Source organism: Pundamilia nyererei, unplaced genomic scaffold (genome assembly GCF_000239375.1).
Source record: "Pundamilia nyererei isolate P.nyererei 1_Seehausen unplaced genomic scaffold, PunNye1.0 scaffold00200, whole genome shotgun sequence".
Classification (NCBI taxonomy): domain Eukaryota; kingdom Metazoa; phylum Chordata; class Actinopteri; order Cichliformes; family Cichlidae; genus Pundamilia; species Pundamilia nyererei.
The window spans coordinates 644494-662761 of NW_005187601.1; the positions used below are offsets into that span (position 1 = coordinate 644494).

General features: G+C 40.9%; 2 protein-coding genes across 6 annotated transcripts; both read right to left on the minus strand.

Moving 5' to 3' along the window:
* Positions 1-3142: 3142 nt before the first annotated feature.
* LOC102209701 (retinol dehydrogenase 14-like) lies at positions 3143-5668 on the minus strand. Its single transcript, XM_005747588.1, has 2 exons — positions 5333-5668; positions 3143-4408 (listed from the first exon to the last, which is right to left on the minus strand). The coding sequence occupies exons 1-2, from the start codon at positions 5573-5575 to the stop codon at positions 3791-3793; spliced, it is 861 nt and encodes a 286-aa protein (XP_005747645.1). The 5' UTR covers positions 5576-5668; the 3' UTR covers positions 3143-3790.
* A 2443-nt stretch (positions 5669-8111) lies between these two features.
* On the minus strand, positions 8112-17975 carry LOC102209989 (ras association domain-containing protein 8-like). Of its 5 annotated transcripts, XM_005747590.1 has the most exons (6): positions 17777-17975; positions 15035-15148; positions 10616-10744; positions 9772-10413; positions 9417-9679; positions 8112-8326 (listed from the first exon to the last, which is right to left on the minus strand). In XM_005747590.1, exons 3-6 carry the CDS (start codon positions 10716-10718, stop codon positions 8174-8176), a joined length of 1161 nt encoding a protein of 386 aa, XP_005747647.1. In that variant the 5' UTR covers positions 10719-10744; positions 15035-15148; positions 17777-17975; the 3' UTR covers positions 8112-8173. The 5 variants fall into 5 exon arrangements, with proteins under 5 accessions (XP_005747647.1, XP_005747648.1, XP_005747646.1 ...); XM_005747591.2 differs by lacking the exon at positions 17777-17975 and having other exon boundaries at positions 9423-9679; positions 15035-16654; XM_005747589.2 differs by lacking the exon at positions 17777-17975 and having other exon boundaries at positions 15035-16654.
* Positions 17976-18268: the final 293 nt, after the last annotated feature.

Genomic DNA, 18268 nt, shown 5'->3' on the forward strand with positions numbered 1-18268 from the left:
CAATTTCTTTTGTGTTGTTTGTTTTTTCAGAAGCCCATCGAGGGTCCTCAGGCAGCAGGGCCATGTGAGGACTGCAGGGACACTCGCAGCATATGGAGGGAGCTGGTAAGTGTTAAAGTGGATTACTCTTAATCCCCTGAACTAAATCCACATACTGTACACTTACACAACATGTTAACTAACCAGCAACAAATACTTCATGATCAAAAAGAAATTAATTTACAAATTCAGTCAAATCTGAAATCAGCCAGAAATGCGAACCAGATCAATCCGCTGGTTAAGAGCTGAACACTAAACAAATGTAGTTTGTAGTTTTTTAATAAATACAAATGGATGCTGTGGTCAAAAAATTTGCATAATAATTGAATTGATGGAGATGACTCTCGTTGCTTTGATTGATTTGTTTTGTTGTGATTTGGCGCTTTATAAATAATTTGAATAGAATTGTAAAAATTATCCACAGCAACAAAGCATTATTTGTTTCCTTTCTTTACATAATGAGCTTAAAAACAGGCCGGAGAAATAACACAACGCTATGATCCATGTAAGGAGGTCTAATTAGGAAGTGAAGTAAAATAGCTGCATTTACAGGCCTGACAGCAGGTTGTTACACCAAAAGTCTGAGTAATCATTATACATGTTGATGAAAGACAAAGAAAACTGTCACCAAGCAAGCTCTCAGCCATCAACTACATTCACCTCTGCAACAGGTAAATAAAGAGCAGAAGCTCCATTTTAATCCAGGAGGCTGAGAAAATAAACGTGTGTCAGTCAGTTTAAAGATCGTAGACAGAATAAAAGGAATTTTTGAAGCTGGACTCTTACCTATTTTTACCTTTAGACTCATGATATGAAGGATCATACCTACACTGCCAAATGTATTCACTCATCTGCCTTCACACGGATATGAACTTGACATTGCTTTCACAGTCTGCAGGGTTTAATATGATGTATTTATGGACGTTGCTTCGTGCAGTCATGTCGGTACAGGAAGGGGCCATCCCCAAACTACTCCCACAAAGCTGGGAGCTGAAATTGTCCAAAATGTCTCAGTATGCAGAAGCATTAAGAGTTCCTTTCAGTAGAACCAAGGAACCGAGTCCTGAAAAACACCCGCACACCATAACCCCCCCTCCACCAACCTTTACACTCGGTCAGACTAGTACCGCTCTCCTGGAAACCTTCAAACTCCTCCAATGGACTGCCAGATAGAGACGCGTGATTCGTCACTCCAGAGAACACGCCTCCACTGCTCTACAGTCCAGTGGTGACATGCTTTGCACCACTGCATCCAACAATGAGTGAAATTCAGGTCAAATGGAAAATGAATTCATGAACTGAGCTGAGCTCTGAAACGATCATTCTACAGCGGACCGTGGATGGAAACGTATAAAAGCTGTAAGGAGAGTCTGTGTTCAGAAGGATACGAGTGGCAGGCTTTCCTGCTGACAGCAGAAACTGGGACCATTTCTTGAGAGGTTTTGTGGATGTTTATTGACAAGAGTTACAAGGAAAACTTTTCAGAGATTTGTTTGAATAAAACCAAGGAGAATCTAGATCATTTTCAGTTTGTACTGCATTTGTACACATGGACGACTCAATATTATTCAAGTTTGAGTCCATAAAACACTGACGTTGAAAAGGGCCACAATACAACACACTGTGTATGCTTGAGCCCATTTACACAAACACACAGGCCTCAGCTAAAGAACCAGCTATAAATTATAGTGTAAGTATAACAAACTCTCTTATTTTGGACGACTGTCTGTGGTATAATTCCACTGCAACAAGTATTAGTGCATTCAGTTCAAAAAGACTTGTGCCTCAGTAGTCAGCACTGCCTCCCAGCAAAAGCATCCTGGGTTTAAGCAGCACGGCTCCTCTGTGTGTGGTTTAGATGTTCTCCTCGTGCTTTCTCAGGTTTCTCCAGCCAATCCCATTTCTCCTGCCATCAAAAACACGCTACAGCAGGGCCGACTGTCGCAAAACAGCCCAAGACTTTCACTTCCTAGTTAAATACAAAACTTACTGTAAAAATCCACTTCATGTGCCAGAGTAGGGCTGCTCGATTATGGCAAAAATGATAATCACGATTATTTTCACTGAAATTGAGATCACGATTATTTGACGATATTTATTTAACCCTTTAAGACCTACTATAGAACCAAGTCCACCAGAGCTTATATTATTTTTTTACATGTTGTAGTGCCATTTGTGGGAGCATTTCAAGTTGCTATACATCAATACAACTGTTATAGCCCATATTTTAATAATATGTCTGCATTAAGTCCATAGTAATTACATAAATTGCAAAAAAGTGCAATAAACTACAAAAAAAATTGAAAATCGCTTTTGTTTTGTTTACATATATTTCTACTTGGAGAAATTTAAGAGGTTTATCCCTCAAAACTTTAAATACAATAAAGTTGCAAAAAATAGTTTCCCACCACAGGAAATTTATTTTGAGTGTCTTCATTGCTGTATCTCCAAAATAAAACTATTTTTATATACTGCAGGAAAAACAAAAAACAATCCTATGATGCAAATTTGCAAAGAAAACAGCAGGTGCATCATTTCACTGTGGGAAGTGTTACGAACAGCTGATAGGAACGGCAAAGCGTGTTTCTGGAATATTATGTTTTTGTTGCTGCAAACGCTTTTTATGCAATTTTTGCAAAGCTATATGTGGAACGAAACCGTGACCGAGGACAAGCTGATGGCATCAGATGTAAGTACAACTCCTCCGGTTTCATATGCAAAACAAATTATTGCGCTAGCTTACACGGTTCAGGTTCTACAGGGATTTAAAAATAGTTACGCAAAACGGAGCGTGCTGCTCTGACCGGCTTTAAAGGGTTAACAATGACTTTAAAAAATAATATAAAATAGTGTGCAACACCACTGAAGTTTGTTTTTTTTAACTCTCTTTTCAACCAACGGCAGTCACTCTCCAAATAACTTCTGCTTAGCTGTCCGAGCTTCCCTCGGGTCCTCTTAATCAGCGGCCTCCAACCTTTTTTGCGCCACGGACCGGTTTATGCCCGACAATATTTTCACGGACCGGCCTTTAAGGTGTCGCGGATAAATGAGGGAGGGGCTAATAATCGGCTCAGTCATTTTTAATGATCGTTGAAAGCCCAGATCGTAATCGTGATTAAAATTCGATTAATTGAGCAGCCCTATTATGATTTTCAAGAGGAAACAATATCGATTCACTTCAATTTTATGAGAGAAGACAACCGCATCACATTATGACAATGACTTTACATCCCTGAACAGGTTAATGACATTTTTACTGCACGTTTACTGCATGTGTTCCACATTCATTTACATCAGGAGCAAAATGAGGAGCATAAATGAGAAATGTTGAGTTCATGGGAAGTTCCAAAGAATCCTGAACCCACAGTTTCACTTTCAGCTTTACATCAGCAAAACTGAGGGACGGTTCTGCCGCAGCCCTCATTACAAGCATTAACTAAAAGGAACATTTGAATTTAACCGCTCCGAGACTGGGAGCAGGCTCCACAGACACGAACGCTCTGCTCCCGTTCTACTTTTGACATTTCTAAGAAACACAAGTAAAGCAGTCTGAGAGCAACGTGCTCTACTGGGAAAGTATGTTACCATGAGACTTGAACATATGACACTTAGGACAAACAAAAGTCTTAATTCTGGAAAACATGGCTTTGGATTTGCTCTGCCCTGTTTAACTTTGTGCTCTCTAGAAAGACTTTGGTTAATAAATGGTTATTAGATAATTGATTTTTAAGTCTCAAAATTCACGCTGATCTCATGTGATTATCCCCACCATGACTTCACTAATGTCCCACAATTTAGCGGCCAGTTCCTGATCCGTGGCTTTGTCCAAAAGAACCTGAGGCTGACAATCTGCAAAGCACTTTCCTTGCACATTGTCAACATCCGGGCTAGAAGCTACATAGACGGATGTCTGAGCTCCTTCTTCGGGGCTCCTAAACAAGCTTCGGGACAGCAGGTCAAAAAGCGGCCTAACAAACACAGCGATGTGAACGTGCCTCCCCAGATTAGTCCTCACTATGCCCGGAGTTACAGCATTCGCTGTCACTCCGCTGCCCTCCAGGCGACGGGCAAGCTCACAGGTGAACAAAAGGTTGGCTAGTTTGCTGCGACTGTAGGCAAAAGCTTTGTCATACGACTTCTCGCTGCTTAGGTCCTCGAAATTTATGTAACCGTGTTTATAGAGCTTGGAAGAGACCACCACTATGCGGCTAGGAGCTGATCGTTTCAGAAGGTCCAGCAACAAATGGGTGAGCAGGAAATGTCCCAGGTGGTTGACTCCAAACTGCATCTCAAAGCCATCCTCTGTCCTGGTGTAAGGACACTGGTAGATACCGGCATTGTTGATCAGCACATCTAGCCGAGGTTCCTCCTGTTTAACAGCAAAGAGGAGAACAGATTATTTTGTACACGGTTTACTTTTACTACTAGAAACGCACTAGATATAAAACAGGTCTGTGGCGCATGTCCACACTGCAGCATAAATGAGCTTCCTCCAAAGAGTGGGTGAGCTCATTCAGGACCAGCTCAGACGACAGCCGCTACATACTTAGAAAACCAGTGACTTATTCCCACACTGCAGAGCTGCTCCCAATTTGAGGATGCCGCCACCTGCCAAATCCCACTTTAACCTATTTTTCCACCAGGAAGAAATATAAATATTGTTAATTAACTACAAGCATTCAGTGGTATGTAACCCAGTACTGTGGACTGTCCAGCCAGTCGGGTGACACACTGTATGGATATTCAGCAATGCTGAAGGTTTTCTCCATCTGAGTCTTTTCAGCGTGTCTCAGTTCAGTACTTTGCATGTTTTGGACTCTTTCACTTCCACAGCTGGTCCACTGTGTTCCATAAGATTTCTTTAATTCAACTTCTGTTGTGTTTTGTGGGTTTTTGCTGTTGAGTTTTCTTGAGTTGCAGTGGGTTTGACCTCTCAGGGCCACTGGCTGGTAGCCTCTTTCTGTTCCAGCATGAGTCTGCACCAGCGCCCAAGGTCTATAAAGGCATGACTGGTGTGGATGAACGTGACTGGTCCACACAGAACCTTGATAAAGCCTAAAGAAAGCCTTTTCCAGAAGAGTGGAAGCTGTTTGAGCTGCAAAGGGTAGAGCAGCTCCATATTAACGTCTTGGGATTTTATATGGAAAGTCAGAAAGGCTCGTTTATGTGTTATGTGTACATGGCCCAACACTTTTGTCCATTTAGTACATGTCAAATAAAACGCGGGTGGCGTGTAATCCCATGTTTGGGGCTCTGGCGATGACACAAGTAACAAAAACAACTATATCGCTACCTTGATTATGTCTTCACAGAATGCGCGTACAGATGTCAGTGAAGCGAGGTCCAGCTGTTTGACCACCAGCTGTGTACTTTCTGCACCGGTGCCTTGCTGGATGTCCCGAGCTGCCTCCTCAGCCTTGTCCAAGTCTCGGCAGGCCATTATTACACGACCCTGGAGCTTCACAATGCCGGCTGCTGTGGCCTTTCCTATCCCGCTGTTAGCACCGGTCACAATAACCGTCTTTCCCTTCATCATTCTGCGGATTTAAGTTGGTACAGGACTCCAGAGTTCAACTAACCAACCACTGCATCCCCCAAACCAGCAGAAGCCTCAAACTAACAACATGACGGCTTCTTTTGGGGGGATTTTTGCGGTTGGCAAACCAGCTAAAAGGTGCATCAGCACCACCTACTGGACTGGAGTGTGGCGTGCGCCTACAGGAAGGAAAGAAAAACAAGCATTTTAATTCTTTCTTTATTAAACCTGTCGTGCTCACAGATATCATCAGTTATTCATAATCCTGTGACATAAGCTTTCTAAGAAAGGCTACGAAAGTAAAAGGAGTCTTAAGCTAATTTATCTAGTAACAAGGAAGGTCGCCGGTTCAATCCCCAGCTCTGTCTGTCCTGGTCGTTGTGTCCTTGGACAAGACACTTCACCCCACCGCTTACTGGTGTTGGCCAGAGGGGCCGATGGTGCAATATGACTGCCTCGCTTCTCTCAGTCTGCCCCAGGGCAGCTGTGGCTGTAACTGTGGTTTGCCTCCACCAGTGTGTGAATGAATAGTGGCATTGTAAAGCGCTTTGAGTGTCTAGAAAACCGCTATATAAATACAATCCAATAATAATAATATTAATAATAATAATAATATTATTATTATTATTATTATTATTATTATTATTATTGTAAAGTTCCTATTAATGCCTTCTTTCCTGATCACAGGCCCAACACTACATGTTGGACAGCTGTTTGTTTGTGTGCTTTTTCTGAGATGAAAGATGTTATTTCTTGTATTTGTGCGTTCCATCACAAACATGTTTTTGAATATTGTATAGATCCCTTCTTGTGTTGTTGACATCCCTTCTTCTGCCACATTTGTTGGATCTGGCTGCTTATAATTCTTTGAACGTGAGCGTTGCAAACTTCCACCTTTGCTTAATGTTTTTTGTTGTCTGCATTTTCTTTTTTATAAAATTGGTCTTATGGAGATCCCAAGTGCTCCCCTGTCTGCGTACTATTTGGCTGATGATTCCTATTGTTCTCCAAACAGAAAATCTAACCCCACTTGAACAGTATACCTTTTAAGCTTAGCTTGTGCTCTTTTGTAATTAATAATTGTTTCTATTCAGCGGTGCTTTTACTATGTCTGCTCTTACCTTGCTACACTGCTCATTCCACCAAGCACTCCTTTGAACCCTGCCCCCCTCCTTGTAATTGTTTTTTCTGCAGCCTGTATCCTTTTCAAGCTTTATGTTAAAAACCTCCACACTTATATTCTCCCTAAGAAGTTCTTCACACCAAGTCTTGCTTAAACTGCTCCACCAAAATTCAATTCGTGCTCTGTGCAACATTTCTTCCTGAATTTCTATACCTACATTAATTTAACCTTAACATAAGGTAAGGGTCGTTATCAGTGTTGCAATATCTTATATTTCTAATGATGACAATGTTACATTTTTTGTGCTTTCCATAATTTTGTAAACTACTATATACTCAGCAAGAGCCATTCAGTTCATCACTGCCCATATTATATCTAACTGACGGCCTGTTCAGGGTCTACCCCTGCAATCTTTAAGAAAGGGGATACTTTTTATTTATAGGCTCGGCTGAGCACAGTTGTGTAATAGCCTGTGGCAGTTCCTACAGTCTGTGATGATCCATTCCTGTATGAACACTAATTACAAATGCATGTGCTTTGCTTTCCGAGTGAGCGCAGCCTTGGCTGTTGGGGTTGAAGATCTGTTCATGGATGAGCCTTTGGGGCCCTCTGGTGGAGCAAAGGCAAACAGTGACACGAGATGATGAAGAAACACGTATTAATAACATAATTAGAGTCATGTGATTGAATACAAACAGTAGTTATAATCAGTGGTATCGGCTTTATTTCAGACACTGGCAGTCAGAAAGAAAGCTACTTATGTCTCCTTCCTTATACACAAGTAATCACGCCACATATTTGACTTGGCAGACTTTTACGCCTTTCTGACAGGACGCCCGAGGGACTTGTGTCTCCTCCACATATTTACACTGTGGAGCCACGAGTGTAAATATTGGCAGTTACACGTACAGAGGCATACGAGTGACATTTTTGAGGTCATGTATTTCTTACAGTCTATGTCCTGCAGACGAAAGTGAAATACCAGGGTCAGATACCAGCTATATTGGTGGATATATAAGGTGTTTTTCTACCACATTTTAGAGGAAATGTGGTACATTTGACTCCAGCAGTCATGTGACAGCTTAAGTGTTACATTTTTGATTAGAATGAGCTTTAATAAAAGTCAAATCTCAAAGACAGTCAGGAACAAAGGCCTGGCTGGAGAGATGTGATGAACACAGTCAAAGGGAGAAATGTGATGATGTGTGACAAACTGACTGAAAATACACTCAGAGTGGGAACAAGCTGCAGATCGAAAGGAGTGAGATGAGGTACCAGGTGTGGAAGGAAATACTTTTAAAATAAAACAGGAAATAAATAACATATAAAAGTCCTAATAAAATCCAACACCGTGGCAATAAATTCACATTAAATATGGCACAAACATAAAATGGTATTGTAGACAAAAGATGTAATGTCTCGTCTTCTTCTTCATTTTGTTGCAGTCGCTGGAGTGAACAGCTCCCCCTCTGTTTCTACTCCCTAATGCCAGCGTTATTAAGGTAAACATCGTTGACTGGTAGGTTTGTCTGCTCCGTCTGTGAGGTCACACCGGTCTGCTGGATGAACTGCTGCAAGTTACATTGCCTCAGCTCTTTGTTCAGCTCCTCAATAATCTCCAGTCTGTCCTAGAAGACACAACAAGTATTATATTACCGGAGAACATTGTATCCACGAGCTGATATATCTTACTGTTCTTCAGGGCTGCATCGTTGCCTCCGCTACTAAAAATACAGCAGTGCATCTTTAGTCACACCTTTGCACCAAATGAGACACATTTCAAAAGAATGGAGTGATGACCTGTCCTCCTCCCTCCCTGGAAGGCATTGCAAATGCTCAGTACCATCCCAGAGCCAGAAGTATTATCCAAGACCTGTTTGACCTGCTGCCCTCAGCAGGCACTACAGTCGTCACCAGCTTCTTTCCTAAAACGCTGTTTGGCTCTTATGCAACTTTTACAGTCTGCAGTAACATCACTGGTTTAATAACTAAAACTTTCAGCTCAACAGTCAGTTTCTTAACATTACACTGATCAATTAAGACTTTTCCTTCATTTGAGTTAATTAAAGTCCTTAGTTTTTGTTATCAGTGGCTCCACAGAGTACTTCTTAATACATTCGACCAACATACAAACAAATTCCTGGGAGAGTTGTGTCAGAGAGGGAATGTGGTGTAAAAACACATGCCCACATTGAATTTGCAGATTAACCCTTTTGTTTTTTGGTTAACACCAACTACTTTGCAAATGTGTTAATTACTGCTTAAAAGTATTATTTCAGTGCTCTCATTTCCACTGTTTCAGTTTCTGTGTGTGTCTGATCTCACCTTGTTACCGGGTGTGGTGAGGATTATTGGAAAAGTGTGATCCTTTTCAGGCTATTATTCATGCATTCAGAAAAAAGCAGGAGGACGGAGGATTAATGCAAAGACCAACAAAAACCTGTCTGTCAGCTTTAGCCTGCACTTTCCCATTTACAGCGTCTTTTGCCAGTTGGGCGTGTCTGGAAAGTTTCAAGTGTGCAGTGGCAAATTTTTCTCATGTCAGCTATAATATTACGCAGCATTATGTATCATACTTTTCTTTCATTTCATCATCTCACATTAGCTCTATAATGGATCTAGCTAATATGAACCCTGATGTGCTGCTGAAACAAGTCTTACAGTAGTTTTTGTGAGATCAACCCTTCAGTTTAGGTAGAAATGATTGAAGAATTATACCTTTACCCTTTCCTCAGCCGTTTCCATCTCCTGCTGTGACTCAGCCAGTCTTACATCGAGTTCTTCTCCTAGCTGCAGGCGGTTGTGGAGCTCCTGCTTCAGGGACTTCAGGGACTCATCTTGCTGTGCTGTCAGAGAACTTTGCGTTTGGACTCTGACTTGCAGGTCCTCTTCTAGATGTGCAGAACGGGTTTGGAGTGTAGTGATTTCGTAACTTTGATCGTTTATGGATGAATGAATCTGATCCAGGCGCCTGTGCATACCTGTTGATAACAGTGTTAATGATTTTTGTTTTAGAAATGCAATCTGGAATGCACCAAAAATGTTGGGAATGTAAACAGATATGAGCACATACCTTGTTCTCTTTCCATCTCTGCCTGTAATGCTTTCTCCCAGTCTTCCGTCTGCATCAGCTCTACCTCATTCTGTCTCACTCTCCACTGCAGTTCCTCCAGTTCTTCAGCAAAAGCCAGAGTTACTTCAGGAGATGACCACTTCTGCTCCCATAACTCAGTCTCTCTTTCCAGATCTTGAAGCTGAATCTCCAGATCCTGTAGTCTTCTCTGTTGCTGCAGAATATCCCTAAACACCTCGTCTTTGGGGTAAGAAGGATTTGTCTTCATGGAGTTCACAGGGTCTAGGAAAGATACCGGTGAGGCCCTCAGTTCTGGTGAGGATCTGGGAGATCGAGACCAGTCCTTCTTTGGTTTATTCCTTTTGGGAAGTGTTGAGGGACCCAGACTAAATGTCAGAGCCTTTTGTGGCTCTCTGCGTTTGAGGGGCTCTGGTTCTGAGGGTCTGGAAAGTGGAAGACGTCTCTCGTTGGCGGAGGTGTCTGGACCCTCGCTGAGGCTCGGGCCGGTCCTCCGCAGAACGAACTGGACCTCTGTGGCCAACTGTCCCAGCTGAGCCAGGTGCTGCAGTGGACAATCATCAGCAACCAAGTGTCTCTCATTCCCTCGTAACTTCAAAATGAGAATGTAACGACCTGTCTGACCTGAGCAGGGATACATAAAGGCTTAGTTTTTAACTGATCAACATATTGCTAATAACATGAAATGCAAATATCAGCTGAATGTGGTGCAGAGTGTCTTCGGTGTTCACAACTGCAAACACCAAACTAACACCATTCTGATAACAAAGTAATTCAGTGAGCGTAAAATGAGAATTTTCATTGTTAGTCAGACTGAGAGACTTACCGATTGCTTGTGCGAGAGCTATGACGACATCCTGACAGGAAGTGTTTAGTGATAGGCCACTAACAACTCTGACCACACCCTCCACCCACACCTTCAGCTCCATTGTTCACACGCAACACCAACTTTTACCTACAGGGTGACACATAAACATCTGTAAACTACACCAATAAACAGTCAATACATTATAAAAATAAACAGTTGCAGTTTGGCAGTAATGTCAGGCTTCCACAAAGATTAAATGTATAAGTCTGCTGTCAGAAATACATACGGTAGCTTTGACCTTTATTTGCTGCATCTGCTCATAAGGCAAAGTTGCAAACACTGAGTTTGTGTTTTATTGTGCTTAGAGTCTAATAAGTACAAATATCAACAGAACAATTTTCTACATTGTGTTCTACACTCAAAACTGTTCATAAAAATACTTCCAGCAGAATGATTAATCCATCAGGCATGCTCCCATCCATCCACCTGCTTAACTGCCTATTCAAAATATTGTAATATTTTTCTATATTTTTATGTATAAATATATTTTTGCACTATATATTTGTTAAATTGCAGTTACACTAATCTAATTGTAGTTCTATTTATATTTTATAAGGAACATATGTAACCAATAAAAATAGCAAATCTGCCTTCTCCTATAATCTTTAGAGCACAAATTTATTTGTATGTATCTATTCATGTATACAACATGTTGTATGTGTTTGGTGCTTTGTTTTTGTACCTGCTGAAGGTCTGTTTGACTGAAATGTTGGGATTTAATAAAATAATTGTAGGCAAGATCTATTTTTCTCTCTGATGGACAATTAAAACACTACTTTTTGAAGTATATGAAATAACATACAAGTGGCTTAAGACAGATTAATATTCATTGTTACATATTTATTTTCTTATGGTTTTATTTAAAGTTGTAAAATTACTTACTATTACCAGTACGTTTCACTATGAATAGTTGAACTTGATGGACTTTTCCTATTGCAAAACTTTGCTGCCAGTCTTACAAAACTGTTGGAAATGATACCAATTTTGTCCTGTTTGGAAGTTGTAGGTAGTCCCAAGTCACAAACAACAATTCTCAGAAAAATGATGTTGAATTTTATAAGCCAGCACTGGAGGTAACTAGAGGGGTCTGAGACTCTGAGGTGGAGTGCAGGAGTCTGTGGAGAGTGGGCAGGCAGGTTTGTGTCAGCGGGCTGCAGGAGGAGAAACAGGACGACTGTTCCTCCTGAAATCTTGGCTGGGAGCTGGAACCAATTTCACATGGACAAACTGATACCAGCACTCGGGTTTTCTCACACACTCTGCACTTTTTTTGCAAGAACAATAACAACAACAAAGGCTTTGTAGAAGAGCAGCCAGAAGAAAAGTAGCCTGTTTAAAGGTATCTGACTTATATAGCAAATAATTCTCTGTATTTCCACTGACACTGAAAAGGCCAGTTTACACCCTAATGAGACATTCCTCTATGCTCTAAGACAAATGTAGGAAATACAGACCATTACAACACATGTTGCTTTCACTTCCTATCACCTGGTAAATGGATGTGTTCGTATAAAGCACTTTTTCTACTCGACCTGAGTATCTTGCCCTAACCCATGCAGGAGCCAACAACCAACCACCTTTCGATTAGCAGATGACCAGCTCTGTGCTCTAGCCACCCCCGAACCCACCTGAATATTAACATTTTAAATCATTCATTTAAAAATCCGTCATCAATAAGCTCTACACAGACACTGTAAGCTTACCCAGATTCTTTCCTGAAAGCAACTCGTTTGAAATGTAATTGTTAAAAATGCACTCTTTCATGTTGATATTATACAAGTGGTGATCAACGCTGTCCCACTGCTGAGTGTATACTCTGTATTTTCTCTAATCCTCTGTGGATCGGAGAAAAAAACATCAAACTTGTGCACTCAGCGCTTTCTGTTTGCTGTACAATCCTGGAGAACAATTCAAAGACATCATTAAAAGCCCAAAGTTACCATGACATTTATGTCCACGATGTGTGTATGTAAACTTACTCCCAGTTACAGTTGATGGAATTCTACTCAAACTGTTTGTTTTTATCTAATCAGGTCAGGGAATCTTTTGCCTCGTAGCTTGTTGCGTCAGTCCTCCTCCATGCAGGTTGCTCAAAGACGTACTGTTCTGTAACCTTTCTTTCACCTCTCCATTCTTCTTGCTTGGTTATCCACTTGGTCTAGGCGGCCAATGTTTTTAAGACTGCCTGTTCCAGACTTGTTTACCACACTGCTCTGCAAACACTCAGAGCTCAGTCTTTGATCTGATGCACAATGTAAATTCTGGGACCTTGTATAAACAGGTGCAATGGTTTCTTAATTATGTATAGAAAAAAACATCTAAATTATGACTGGTCATCTGTCTCTGTGCGTTAGCCCAGCAGTGGACTGGAGATCTATCCAGGCAAACTACCAAATGATTAATACTGTATTCCTGCTCCTATGTCTGTGAAGGTTCTCAGTCATCCAGGTCTAAGAAGTCTAAGAAGCTTAGAAAGAAAAACGTCTGGACTTTTTTGAAGACGTTTCACCTCTCATCCGAGAAGCTTCTTCAGGTCTAGGAGCAACTGGTGAGGAGTCCCAGATTTTAAGCCCTATTGGGGTGTCCCCAAGGGGGACATGGACCCCCTATTGAACCTCTACCCAATCACACGAGCCAAGATATGAAAAAAAAAGACAAAAAAACGGGTGTAGGTCACAATCAGCAAAGGTTTTGGGACTCTCCACCAATTGTTCTTAGAACTGAAGAAGCTTCTTGGATGACAGGTGAAACGTCTTCAAGGAAACTTAAAGAAGTCCAGATGCTTTTCTTTCCAAGCTCCTTAGACATTCCTGGTCCGAGTAAAAAGATGTACTGGGTGGTTTTCGGGTGGTTTGTCAAAGTAGTGTGTTGCTGTACCTCAACAGAAGCTGTTGTTTGACTGATGTGGGAATATCTAGTTTCCATCAGTTCTTGACGAACTGCATATTACTGTAACATTACATGCCAATAGTGTCAGTTCAGCCAGGAAATCCATAAAAAGTTAATGTCAGTAAAGCCTTTTGTGTTGGGATTGTAATGAGACCGAAAAATCTTCAGGAGGTTTCTGGAGTGACAACAAATATTTTTGGTGAAAATGGGCTGATTTAGGATTGTTAATCCATCATCATCACCGATATTCTGTCACAGGTCAGTTAATTAGACAAAGACCAGCCTTGCAGCCAACAGTGGTGCTTCCCGGCACATTCAGTGAACATTAGAGGGTTTTTCCTGGCTAAGATTCCTGTAACGTTGCAAATATACATGACTGGTGATTGATACAAAATTGAGTTCCTTACTTAAGACAAGTGTGATAAACTAAAGTGTAATCCATACTGGAGCCAGAGGGAGATTTTTTTTAAACGACTCTATTCTTGTCACATTTTAGGGGAACCCTCAGAGTGAGCAGTTTAACATATGTGCATACTTACATTTCAAACAGGTGTTTGAAGTGTGGGCAGGTTTGTGTTTGTGTCATGTGTTTGCTGGGAAAGACGCGCGGCCTCACTGAGCAGGAATGAAGCAGAACATATTGACATTCCTGAAAGAGTCAGACTCCTCCCACACATACTCCAGTCTCTGTTTACTAAATTCCACTGCCCAGCATCAGTTTCAGTGTCACCATCATTAAGAAAACAGTAGGTGCTATCACGCCCTTAAAAATACCATGAAACTGATTTTCTTTATGTGGAAAATGCTGATTTTCACTTTTATAAGACCTGTTGGGTCTTGATGGGTCACAAATAAATTTTTGCCTAAAGTATCAGCCTCTGTGTTACCTTTTTACCTTTTTTTGTAATGATTGACATTAAATTTTAGTCCACATCCGAAGATTTTGTTCTTCATATAGGATTATTTTGGGGGTCTTTTCAAGCTATTTTGCTTAAGTTAACCAAATCACAGCTTTGTCTTTGATTTGATAAACATGACAGGACATTTTATGCAAAACAATTTCTAATGCACGGATACAATTAAATAACGGAAAAACATTTAGTAGCTGAGTGAGGTGATGATTTCAGAGCCTGTTGGCACTCTCCTCGAGTCTGTAATCCTGCTGAAATGATGGAACATCGTCCTTTCACAGATATTACCCCATTAGCTGTTTTGATGGTGGTGCTGGACAGCACTGTCTAACTATAAATCTCCCACAGGTGTTCAATTTGGGTCGAGAGCTACACACTATAAAGGACATGCCAAATGATTCCCAGCAGTTTTCTCCTCATCAAACCGCTCAGTGAGCTTTTCTGTTAGTTTGTCTCTCATCTGTGTTTCACTTCATTGTTAGTCATTTCTGTAAGGGTAATCTAAAACACTTTATGTGTAATGCTTTTTAATAATTCAAAACTGAGAGATAAGCAGAGACAAATGTTGTACACTTACCTTCTATTTCAGTTTCTCTCTGCTTCACTGAAGGTCCCGCGGCTGTCAGTCTGTTTCGTGGTCGGCCTGCTGAGCAGCTGAACGGCTGTGACTCAAACACACCTACGGACTCAGCTGAGGAGGAGGAGGAGGAGAAAGAGGAGTGCAGCTGTGGAATGCAGCTCTTCTGGGTGTGCTGCGTGTAATGTGATGTCACTGTGAAAGTACTCGGAAGAAGTAAAGTGCATTTACTGTAGCGGATTTTTTTGTGCCACAATCATCCTGCAGGAAATCACCGGCTTTTGTTCTGAGCTTGTTATCTTTTTCTTTTCAGTCCTTCGTGAAAATGCCTCAAACCACCACTACAAGTTCCCACCAGACAGGTCCACCTGTGCTTACTCATTATTCACTTTTTCCCTAAATTCTACAGCCTGCATCTGCCTGATTTTAACAAAGTCATGTTAAACCCACAGCTTTGAGTTGCACTGGTGTGATCCTCTGTTGCAGAGAAAAAGTTTCAGTGCTTTTACTCCAGCCTGTGGCTCCAAGCAGTGATGTCACTGTGACGCTGAAACTGGGCTCCTCCCAAACTAAATAGGAGATAAAAACAGAGAGGAGTGGCTCCTCCCACCAACTTGTTCTTTCTGCACATTTCCAACATTCCACTTCGAGGTATTAGTCTCTCCTTTTCTCCTTTTGTCCTTTGCTCTGTTTCCTACTCTGTGTTTCAGTGTGTTTCAAGTTTTATTGTCATGTACAGATAAACAGTGTAGCCACATTTATCCATAATGCATTTTCTCGTGCTCCTCAGCCTTACATGAGCATATAGAGAGTGCAGTTATATTACGAAGAAAACAACAGAATTTAGCAGTTGTAATAATAATGATAATAATAACAATGAAAAGGAGAAAAGGAGAGAAAAAAGTAATAAATATTAGAGAATTTAAGACCAGTTGGTATTTACAAGTTTGTACAGGAGTATTTACAGGTTGAAATGGTTTTGTATGCGTCCTTTCAATGCAGCTGGTTACAGCACCAAACCAACAGCAAACATCAGCATCAGGATGAAGATAAATGAAGCTGAAGTCGTGTTTCCATGTAGCGTTTCTTTTACTGAAGTTATTATTTTGTGTGGCCCTACTGTATACCATTTATACATTGACTTTATGAATTAGGTCTAAAGATCTCATTCAGTTAGACTGGAAATGTTGACAATGGGAGGAAACCAAGTAAAAGTCTTTCAATCTCTCATCAGGACAAACACAAACTGGTTTGTAGTCAGGTCCCATTGAAGACTGTGCTCAAACACAGAGGCCAGTTATTCATGTGAATTAACATCTTGACATCTCCCTCGACTGGTACAAAGATGAACTGGAAATATTCCTTTTTATGGATGGACAGAGCTGCTCTTCAGCAGTGAAGCAGCACTGTACCACAAACAGCCTTGTTAATCGGTCGATGTTCAGTGGCTCATTTTACTCAAGGTCCGGTTAATCCACGGTTGCAGAAAAAAACAGGACAATGAAATCTTGCTAATGTTGTGTGAAATTGATGAACCATTTATTTATTTCCCCAAATTAAATTTTTTGTGCCTCGAGATCTCTTGGCCAATCCCATTTTTGATGTTTGTGTTACTGAGAAATGCCTTAGTAACCTGCCAAGTCCAGAACTCATCAAACACCAGTATCATAGAATATCAATGATACTTGATCTTCTATGATACTGGTGCATGATACTGTATCATACACCAGTATCATTCATCTGCCTTTTCATAATTCTACACCTATGAGTTCCTTAAATCCATAACCCTCCCCCATTTTTCTTATGATCAATTCAATATCTTTGAAAAACTTCATCTCAAGACGAATGATTTTGTCAGTTTGAAATCACGTGGACCGGATGGTTTCCCTGCTGAGCTCTGCAAACATTTCTAATAACTTTTTCCCTTCTATTTATAAGAACGACTTCAGAATGTAGCTCCACTCAGCTGATTACTAGACACCGTCTCCTATAAATACAGACATTAAAATTCCAAGTAAGGGCTCAGCATCCAGATTAGATAAAGTGATTAAATTTGCCCTCTCATTCACCCTGACCAGACAGGTTTTATTAAAGGCTGACTATCTATCAGTGCTTGCAAACCCAACACTTTAATGCAGCTGTCCCACATTAGTAAATCACAGTAACGTTATCATGTAGAAAAAGCATTCAACAGGGTTCACTGGAAATGTCTTTTTGCAACACTAGAAACATATGGGGAATCATTTATTAGCTGAATCAGGGCTCTTTGTATTTCCTCAGTGACCACCGTCACCATCAGTTAGTTGATAACATTCATAAATGGTAAATGGCCTGTATTTATATAGCGCTTTTCTAGTCCCTAAGGACCCCAAAGCGCTTTACATATCCAGTCATCCACCCATTCACGCACACATTCACACACATTCATACAATCTCATTCTTCACAGTGGGACCTTTTTCACTAGCAGCAGCAGCAGGAGTGAGATAAGATGGAAATATCAAACGTGTTCAAACAATCATTACACAACGCATATTTGTTTTATGACTCCATTTAGACAAACATGATTTTGCAGCCCTAGTTTCTCTCACGAGGTTAATATTAAATATATCAGGATGAACATTTCCTACAAGCTTACAATCTCACTCCATCATGCCGAATAGTACAAGATGATTTCAGTCACTGCTCCAACCTTCCTGCCTCCCTTTATAAACAAACTGCAGTAATAAAAATGTCACGCTTACCTAAAGTCCATCATGTATCCACAGTAGAAAAACCTCAATCTCAAGCAGGTGTCCTGGTGCTGGGTTTGGTGAGCCAGTGTTTGTGTTTTTGATTTAATATTCTTTGATTATTGTTATTTGTGGTTCTTGGTTCTCTGGTTCTTGATCTTAGTGTTCAGTCTCAGCCCCGTGTTACTCGGTGTTCCTCGTTTCACGTCGAGTCACCCTTGTCTTTTTGTTCATCTCCTCTGCCTCCCCAGTCAGTCATATCCCTGTGTCTCACGGTTCCTGTTTTACTTTGACAGTCTCGTGTTCAGTGATTTCAGTTTTGTTTCCTCCCCGTCTCATTTTGTCAGATTAGTCCTAGCTGTGTTTCCTTCTTGTTTCTCATTCCCTTGTTATTTCTTTGTGTATTTAAGCCCTGTGTTTTCCTCTGGTGGTTGTCGCGTTGTCCCATATGTTGTGTATTCTTTGGTTTCATTCGCGGTCACCAGTTCCTAGCTTCTAGATTCC

Coding starts and splice junctions, on each gene's coding strand:
- LOC102209701 (XM_005747588.1), bottom strand. CDS start 5,575: ATGATGAAGGGAAAGACGGTTATTGTGACCGGTGCTAACAGCGGGATA. Junction 4,409..5,332: donor TCTGTGAAGACATAATCAAG/GTAGCGATATAG, acceptor GCTGTTAAACAG/GAGGAACCTCGGCTAGATGT.
- LOC102209989 (XM_005747590.1), bottom strand. CDS start 10,718: ATGGAGCTGAAGGTGTGGGTGGAGGGTGTGGTCAGAGTTGTTAGTGGC. Junction 9,680..9,771: donor AGAGATGGAAAGAGAACAAG/GTATGTGCTCAT, acceptor TGTTATCAACAG/GTATGCACAGGCGCCTGGAT. Junction 8,327..9,416: donor CGGCTGAGGAAAGGGTAAAG/GTATAATTCTTC, acceptor TGTGTCTTCTAG/GACAGACTGGAGATTATTGA.